Below are 9,405 nucleotides of genomic sequence, written 5' to 3' on the forward strand. Positions count from 1 at the left end.
AACTCAGCGTTTTTACTATTTATAGTTTTCATTTTGGACTTTATTTTTTTTTTAAAGAAGATAACCGGAAGTCTTGTGTTTTATGCCAACAAATTGTAGCTTGGCTGTGGTGCGACCACTGTGTCGAGGTTTTCGTTTTCGCGAAGACTGAGTTTACAGTTTGTATTGTTATATCATTTAGAAGTCGTTTGGTGTCTCGTCGGCTCCTCCCTCTTCTCTGTTGTTGATTCCCAACCGTCCGAACAACCGGAATGGCCGAACCGAGCGGCAGATATCAGCAGGTATGGAAACACTATCGGTTACTAACAGCTAACGCGTTAAAAGATTTAACATCACGTGGTAACGTCGGCGTTATATGCTGTTAAAGACGATGACAAACACTTGTGTCAGACGGTGTCACCTTCCTGAAAACGGATCTCATTGTGATTATCGTCCATTAGGTCGAATGTGTTTGCGATTCATCTCGTTTCATTTTCAATCGGGTGGAAGATGGCTGTTGGCGTGACACCAACGCTAACGTTTTCCGTGTTTGGATGCACATGACCCACGGCGCAGCGAGTGGGCGTGTTTGGTGGTCATCTGAATCCACTGGGTAACCTGTTCAGCGAGGTTTATTATAGCCTACTTATTAAAGATTAAATGAGGAGATACAATCAGTTGTTAATTTCAAAAGGAATTTACAGGAAATGATTGCAGCAGAAATAAACATCAATCAGTTTGATCACCTGGTTGTCGTCTGGCAGCCACGAGACAATGTGTTATTAGCATCAATAAAGGAAAATGTCAAATGAAAGGAGTTCATTCGAGTCTTATAATAGTGGGCAGTATGCAACATTTCCTCCATCTTGGTGTATGTGATTAAAAGATGCACTCACCAATATTTTTAATAATCACCACAGATCAAATGAAAGAGGTGTCGCTCTAGAGACTCACTGGGTTAAGCTAGAGTGTGATTGGAGTTAATTCTTTGGAAATGCACAAGTTGCCAGCTACAAGTTGCCGTTGTCCCCATTTTCCCTCTAATGTAATCTTATGGTGGGATTACAGTTCCTTAATAGGAAATAATAGGAAACTATAGGACCACGAGAGACACAGAGTGTTAGTCGACTCAGCATTTCTTTGGTGGAGGACAGCCTGACTTCCCGCTTGGTATTCAGCACTATTTCAGTGGGCTTTCCTGGCTGATGATAAAATGGTCTCGGTTTAAAAATCTAGCTGAATCAAGAGTCCCATGTGTCCAACTTGGACAACGCTTGGAACACTTTGTACCAGTGACGGCGCTAACAGTGTTTGCCTGCACTTAACGTTCCCTGTGAGCCTGTAAATGAACCAGGATGTGGTTGTTCCTCCTCCCACAGCTGCCCAAAGAGGAGGACCCAGAGGAGAGTCCACAGGTAGCAGCTGACGCTCCGCCGCCGTACAGCAGCATCACAGCGGACAATGCCGGTAAGACCGTGACTCATCCAGATGTTTCCCTGGTGCTGAGGGGATTTGCAATGGTGGCTCGTGGAGATAACCGGAGGAAACACGGCGCTTTAAGATACCTTGAGCTAGTGAATAATGCATAACGGTGGACTACAGAAAGAACACAAGGGCATTGTATGCGGTGTTAATATTGATATCTTTATAACTGCAGTATACCACACCAAAAGGATAAATAAATAATAACTCAGGTCAGAAATAAATGAGTCCTTCAGGGATGGTCCGATCCTTTAATATTTGGTATCTGATGATACCGAGTCCAATCCTATACTTATATTTACCGAAATGTACACTCAAATAACAGCTGTAGCCTTCTAAATTTAGCTCATTTTATTTTTCACGAGCTTTCTTGATCCAAATACTGAAGGTGTTGATTCAAAGCTATAAAGTTGATCGGTTTTAATTATTGATATGATATGAATACAAGTCTAACTGGGAGAATGTGTATGTAAAAAGTCCGTTTGGGGATTAGTAGGACATTCTAGTTCAGAGATCACCTCCACGTCTTGGGCCCGTTTCCACTTGCAGAGCTGCGTGCAGTGACGAGTGATGTAAAACTTCCGCCTGTAGTTTGTGAAACTGTTCCGTTTCTCCTTCAGCCTACTTTGACTATAAGGAAGACGGGGCTTTCCCCAAGCCGCCATCATACAGCGTAGCGACCACGCTGCCGTCCTATGATGAGGCAGAAAGAACCAAGACTGAGACTGCTGTTCCCCTGGTAACTGGGAGAGTGAGTATCTCACTTTCTTTCTTTTTTTTTTAAAACATTTTGTCTGTGGTCACAGTCACTATGCACACTGTAGCTTCTTGTGTGCCCAAACACTTCCTGTGTTGTCTACAAGGCAGGAAGTGTTTAGCACCCAGCAATGGAAAGCTTTTCTCTTCTTGTTGTCTTCAGTAATGATCGGGTCTATTTGTCTTTCCGACGTGACATTTATTATCTCTGTTTAAATGACATTCAGGAATATTTTTGCACATAATGACCACAGTCTATGTCTTAATGCCTCAATCTCCCAGGCCCCCTGAACTACCCTCTGTGCACTTTGCACCCGAGTTTGTTTCTGAGTAAAATCGGAGTAAATATTGGTCCAGCATTTGAACCGTGAATGGAGCTTCACACGAACATTTTCTGTACTGATGCAGGGTTTACATTACATGGTATTGAACCTGTGATGTAGCTTTATAGAGAATTTATTGCAGTTGGGAATCCTATCCGGTAGTGACACCGTTATATTTTAACAGTTAAATCCAGAAAAAATGTATTAATATACAATGATCGCTGCAATTCTGAAGAGCGGTCCACTTCCTTGATATCACATAATGAAGTTGGATTTCGTACTGTTAAAATACAGATCTAATGTCCGGTGCTTTAGTCTTTATTATATTATTTTACAGTGTTATAGTGACATATTTTACAGATTAAAAATAAGCCTTGTATTTCGAAAAAAAGGGGGGGGGGGGGAGAGTAGTGAAATCTCCATTCAAGCTGTTGTTGTTTTGCTGCAACCACATGTTACGAAAAACCAAAGCCAAAAACCTTCTTCTTCCTCTTTAAAATTCAGTTGTTCATCTTTGGTAGTGTAATCTTTTTGATATCCATGTTCTTTTATAAGGACAAAGCATTGGTTTGCGGGAACCTTTTTGTCTTTCACAGTTGCAGTGTAGCTGTCGTTTTCATTTTCACTTGCCATTAAATTGCATTTAATGGCCGAGGGAGTGTTAGAAAAGAACAGCGGTAATCTCACCTCCCGTGTGCAGGCTTCACCACCGAGTCTCTCCGTCTCATCCATCAGAAACTAAACAACGGGCCTTTTTAGAAATGACTTTCAGACAGCTCATTGCTGGCCTCTAGTGGTCACTGTGATGCGTTGCACTTGTCTGCATGTGGGGGCCCTCCTGTTTGATTTGCTGCTGTTGTGTTTCTCTGCCACACGCTGCCTTGCGCTCAGCAGCAGCAGCAGCAGCAGCCTCAGCACAGGGAGCGCCTGGAGACTTTTGACGATGTAATTCGCAGTTCACTGGAGGTAACTGGGAGGAGAGTATGTGTTGTGTGGGGAACGCAGATGTGCCCACCGTGTTGATGTATTCGGTTCCTCACCCTTCGTGTATGTTTGTGTATTCAGAGTGCTGTGGTGCTTAGTAACTGACTCCAGACCTTTGTGGATAACGTGACACTGATGGTGTTAAATGGGCTTGCTGTGTTGTGGTGGTTCCATCGGTCTCTTGGTTGTTTGTGTTGTATTTACTCTGTTTTGAGCAGAGCTTGGTTCCCACTCATGCGCTTGCTCAATCACAATTCACTTTGATCTCCGTCACTACTTTGTACTTTGTGAATTGGTTGAAATAAACACACTCTTTATCAGAGTGATTGATTTGTTGACTGGGAATAGTTTGATGGAAGTAGAGTCCTTGGAAGCTCTGCCACTGCCTGGCTGTGGTGAAGCTCTGTGAATGCTGAAATAACTCGGCTCTCTTCTCTTTTTTAATTTTTTTTTTTGCTCCCCTGTCGCTCCTTCTATCGCAGGATGAAGACTTTGTGACCAGAGACGACTTCGAAGACGCCGATCAGCTGAGGATAGGAAATGACGGCATCTTCATGCTGACTTTTTTCAGTTAGTTACTCCACCTCCTCGTCTGTTTGTCTCTCTTTTCTCTCCCATCATCGTCTTTCATCCTTCGGCTCTTCTCTTCCTAGATTTGTGCAGAAATTACATCTTTTTCTTTTTTGAGATACAAATGAGTGAATTTCCCGTCTTTTCACAGTTTTTAATTTCTGCTGACATGTCAATGCAATATGTCAATATGTCTTTTTTTTATTTATTTTTCCTCTGTCCAGTGGCATTCCTGTTCAACTGGATCGGTTTCTTCCTGTCTTTCTGTCTGACCACCTCAGCAGCCGGCCGCTATGGGGCTATCTCAGGCTTTGGCCTCTCCCTAATCAAATGGATCCTCATAGTCAGGGTACGACAAGGAGACCCCCCCCCCCCCCCATACATACACACACACACACACACACACCCATATAATGTGGTTTTACAACTCAAAACACTCTGGTGTGTTCCTGTTGTTGCCGTAGTGGTTGTCTTATTCTAACTGGCTTTTTTTTGTTGCAAAGAAAAACAAATCCTAAACAAGTAAGAAATAATACCAGCAATTCATGCACCTGGCAAAAGGCCAGGAGGAAATACATTTGAACAAATAGTTCAATTAAACAAAAACAAAATACACCAAAAGAACCATGCAGCATGCCAACAACATTGTCCGTCACTCGTGTCAACCATAATTTCAGGATCAGATATCAAAATGATGTATTGGAAGAGTTCTATACACAGCAATATTGATGTTAAGATCTAGATTTGCACAGATGAAGTAGCATCCTGTTTGAAGAGAGTACCTGTCTTCTTAAAAGATAACGAACTGGCTTTCTGTTGCGTTTCTAGTTCTCCACATACTTCCCCGGTTACTTTGATGGACAGTACTGGCTGTGGTGGGTGTTCCTGGTGTTGGGTAAGTATCCAACCTCTGAATTTGAATGATTCAAATCGGGAATTAAATGTTTTTGTCCTGCTTGTGACACATTCGTGCTCAGTGGCGCTCCACTGCAGCAGTGTTGAGGTGTCATGTAGGTTACAGAGTCTTAATTATCCTGTTATTGACTACAGCACATACACATAGAGGGGCAAAGTGGGAAGTTAAAATTAAATAAATAAACAAAATTCTCATAATCACAATCAATATTTTGATATTAACAATAGATTAAATGACTAAGCACAGGTGACTGGTCGCTACTGTAGTGAATTATAACCCACCTTTATGGCACTTCCAGTTGTGTCTCACTTTACCTTTGTTATTTTTTGCTCTCCAGGCTTTCTGCTCTTCCTTCGAGGATTCATCAACTATGCCAGAATCCGCAAGATGGCCGACACCTTCTCCACCCTGCCCCGCACCCGAGTCCTCTTCATCTACTGAGCTCACAATCTACCAGTTTTCATCATCATCTTTTTTTTCTCTCCCTTTTCAGTGAAACATACTGTCTGGTTTTATCCAATCACAACGGGAGAAAAGAACACGTTCCCCCCTCTGCTTGACATGATTTGGACAATACAACTGTTGTCCCCTTTTTGGTGTAAAATGCTGTAAAAACCCTTCAGTTGTTCGTGGTAAACTGTCAAGTGCTATTTGCAGTTATGAAGTGTGTGATGTATAAATGAATGCCTTATTTACCGTTTTACTGCCTGTTGGTAGCAGCAGCATGAGCTGTTCTCCTGTTAGCCACCAGGGGGCAGTCTGGTTTGTGTTTCCTCTCACCAGTCTTCTTTCAGATGATGTCATGGTTCTCAGCCCCAGGACTCAGTGGGTCATTTTGGGGGTTATGGGTTGATTTACTCTGTGTGAAATAATATATTTCAAGTACCAGTTTAATGTGCTTTTAACCCTTTTGACTAATGCGTCGTTCCCTTGGGGAAATAGTGTATAATTCAGATAAAATAAGACGGAAAATTATTAGCTTTTGTTGTGGTGCAGGCGCTGAAAAGGTTGAGGGTGGTATAGAAGATCAAGGGCCATGTTTCCCCTCGTATAATTAGAAATGGTCCTGACACACACTGTAGCCAGGAGTGTTGTTTCCTTACATATAATACATGTATGTCAGCAGAGAGGCAGGCTGGGGACCACTGCCCAGCTCAAGGACCCAGTGAGAGGAATGGAATAAGCTGATAGTCTGTCACTCCATTCACATGTGCAATTAGGCGCCCTCATTGGTTTCCAATGAGGAAAAGAAAAGATCGTATTGACGGAAGTGATTTGGAAAAAGCTGCCCTTTAAAGAACAAGGAATATGTTATTCAGAGCAGAGGTTGTTTTCTTCTTTGACCCAACAATGAATTATTGAAAGAGTCATTCTTTTTATGTACATCCTCATTGAAAAGTGGAATGATTATTATTTAGAAGAATTTCAATATCTGGCTTGGAAAATGTTTGGAATTAAACAGGAAAAAGTTAATTTTGGTGTTAAGATATTTATTACATGTTAATAAGCTCTCTGTAAAAAAAAAAATTCAGGTTACATTAATGCCACTTCCCCTCAGTTACGCTTGTTGATATTAACCAAAGGGAGGAGATATTTCTGTCACAGCTGGATTTTATTAAACATTTACATACAAACGTTGCAGTCAAGTCATTCCATGCTGTTGCGTTAAGGTGTAGCTTGCCTTTAGGAACACTTTAAAGCAACGCATTTCAAAGAATCAACAGATTAAAAATAATTATTTTCTCTAATACCCAAATTCGAGGATTATATCAAGGATTTGAGAAATGACATTCTCCCAGTGGATGATAAATTGGCCTCGGCCACAGAGAGAGGAAGCTGAGCTGACCACGATGTTCAGTTACTGACATGAGACGAACTTTTAGCCATGCTAAATTTAACACGCAGGAGACACGTGTGCGTGTGTGTGCACAGGAATTGAGATGGTTTGCTGGTGGCGGTTAATTACACATGTCAGCAGTGTTTTTCCTTGCAGTTGGAACAGGAAGTGAAGGTCGCCCCACCTGGAAGACATGTGGCACCAAATGACACGGGGTTTGGTTTCACTGGAAACTTTTACTGTCACAGTATTTGTCACATCAGCACGGTTGGATATTTGCCTCTAGTGGTGCTCAGTTGACATGACATTAGCTCCTTTCAGGTCATCTTTCACAGGGCACAGAGGGGAAAATGTCACTCTCAATTCACTAGAAGTGATTATTTTACAGCATGTGATGACAGTATTCTCAAGAGAATAACAAAGGAGTCAAGCAAACCAGATTTTCATGCTTGCAGAACTCCAGTCTTAAGGTGGATATTAATTGTGAAGTCACTCCATGTGGTCCATGCTTTTTTTTTTTAGAAAAGTCGTAAGATTCGATGACAGGAAACTCTGAATTTGACTGCATGCTGAGAGGCAACTGTTGAATGCCGGCTGACATTAATTAATAACAAATGTTTCTCTTCCCTATAAGCTATACATTTCCTCTGCTGTTTACCTCTGACTTGCTGCACCACTGCTTTCTGAAAATCACATTTCCTGAAGTCATTTCTTCCTATGCACTGTGCACTTTGGAGAAAACAGAAACAGCTGTTGGTCAGAAATTGCAGATGTGCAGTAGCTCTGGGACTAAAGAAATGTGAACTCAAACTGTCTCAGCTTTAGAAAACAAATGAGTATTTTTAAGATAATCCTTTTTTTTTTTTTAACTTATGAGATTTTTCTCAGCAAAAATAGCCTGTAAAGCTAGGCGAGAGAATAAGACAAATAGGGCTAAAGGTCCTCCTCCAGACCATCAACTCCAGTCCACTGAACCACCACGTCACCAGAGCACCCTGGATAAACAAACTTCATTTTGCCAGGTGCAGACGGGTTTAATCGCTGACAGTGTTTCAGCTGTAAATTCTGGCAAAGCACACACAACAAAATTCCTGATCACCGTACACAGATTCAGCCTCAGTCCACTCGAATCCCTCTGTAACGTCATTCCTCCTCTGCTCCAGCAGGGTCACCCAGTCCAGGTGTTCTCGTTATCCAGATGTCGTTCACAACATAACTCCATTGTGCCAAGAGCTGTCTGTGTCTTGTCAGCTGCCCTCGATTTACAGAGACGGAAGTATTTCTCGTAGTAATTGATGGGAATTATGTGTGCTAGCCAAGTGCATGCACTGCGTGCATGTTTTAGCTGTCAAAAGATAAGAGGAGGCTTTGTGATTTACAGAGAGCCATCTTTCCGAAGAGACACGCTGAACTTTTCTGGCTTGGGTATTGATAGACTTTTTGTGCAAACGATTTCAATTTACAACAGCTGATGAAGTGATACGATAAGACAAAAAGCCTTTTGTCCGAAACAATAGGGAGACTTTAACATAATCACTCCTGAAGTTTGTTTGGAGGTTGTGTTTTTTGTGGCTGTTTCACCAGGTATGACACTGCAGGCTGTTTTAAATCCTTTTCTGCAGAAAATAAATGCTTGTGAGACTTGGATGTTGTTAATCAGTAATATTATCATTTACAACTGCTGTTTTTCTACTGTGACATGTCAAAATTCATACCTAAAAAAAAAAAAGATTTCAATAAAAAAAGGTTTTTAGTGACAGAAAGATTGATAATCTTTCTTTTTCTTCAGGCTGCAATAAATACTTTGACATTTTGAGCAAAACACTTGCTTTCCTGTTGGCAGTTAAATGAGAAGACGGATACAGCTCTCAAACACGAGAGTGGTATCGACCTCCTCATTTAACTTTCGGCACGAGAGCGATAAGGATTGTGTTGCATGATCATCACTTTCTCGTTTTTTTTTATACCTCGCTCATCAACTTCCACTGTTGGGCTTGAGAGCAAGACACTTTGAATTTAAATTGCTCCACTAAAGTTGCTCAACAGCACAATAATGGCCATATTGAGCAGCTGCCAGGTGTGAAACTACTACTGCTGTATGAAGGTAAAAAAATAAATAACAAATCCCTCCCATACATGGGACACGTGGGATACATCAAATTAGAGACACCGATTTGCACGAGACAAGATCGTTTCACATGATGTGACCCTGGATCAGATGTGTGTTCGCTCTGGCACACAGATCACGTAGATTGCTCACTAAGGGGAATTGTTTTGCAGCGTGCGCACAAAAACAGAACATATAAAAACCAAATCACGGTCTTAGTCCACGTTAAAATAAGTGCATGAGAAACAACACAGCAATAATCAGTTTACAGCACCAGCATGTTGTGCTAATAAGAGTTCCAGAGGGCACTGTTCTGTTCAAATGGAGCTAAAGCTGCCTTCGTTTTCTCAGAAAGGCAGGTGGTGGAACGAGCGAAAGGCCGGTGGAAAAATCACTTGTAACATGTTTATCCTCCTCGGTAAGGCCGAGATGAAAACGCTGGGCTTTAAAA

At 41.7% G+C, this 9,405-nt stretch overlaps 1 protein-coding gene across 2 annotated transcripts; it reads left to right on the forward strand.

The window, feature by feature from the left end:
• Nucleotides 1-114: 114 nt before the first annotated feature.
• Nucleotides 115-6,483, forward strand: LOC306787900 (NEDD4 family-interacting protein 1-like). Of its 2 annotated transcripts, none has more exons than XM_079283209.1 (7): nucleotides 115-281; nucleotides 1,359-1,446; nucleotides 2,082-2,212; nucleotides 4,007-4,094; nucleotides 4,319-4,443; nucleotides 4,923-4,989; nucleotides 5,348-6,483. In XM_079283209.1, the coding sequence occupies exons 1-7, from the start codon at nucleotides 252-254 to the stop codon at nucleotides 5,449-5,451; spliced, it is 633 nt and encodes a 210-aa protein (XP_079139335.1). In that variant the 5' UTR covers nucleotides 115-251; the 3' UTR covers nucleotides 5,452-6,483. The 2 variants fall into 2 exon arrangements, with proteins under 2 accessions (XP_079139335.1, XP_079139336.1); XM_079283210.1 differs by having other exon boundaries at nucleotides 2,082-2,200.
• Nucleotides 6,484-9,405: the final 2,922 nt, after the last annotated feature.

The sequence above is a fragment of the Melanostigma gelatinosum genome (genome assembly GCF_949748355.1).
Source record: "Melanostigma gelatinosum genome assembly, chromosome: 14".
Classification (NCBI taxonomy): domain Eukaryota; kingdom Metazoa; phylum Chordata; class Actinopteri; order Perciformes; family Zoarcidae; genus Melanostigma; species Melanostigma gelatinosum.

Coding starts and splice junctions, on each gene's coding strand:
- LOC306787900 (XM_079283209.1), top strand. CDS start 252: ATGGCCGAACCGAGCGGCAGATATCAGCAG. Junction 1,447..2,081: donor CATCACAGCGGACAATGCCG/GTAAGACCGTGA, acceptor TTTCTCCTTCAG/CCTACTTTGACTATAAGGAA. Junction 2,213..4,006: donor TTCCCCTGGTAACTGGGAGA/GTGAGTATCTCA, acceptor CTTCTATCGCAG/GATGAAGACTTTGTGACCAG.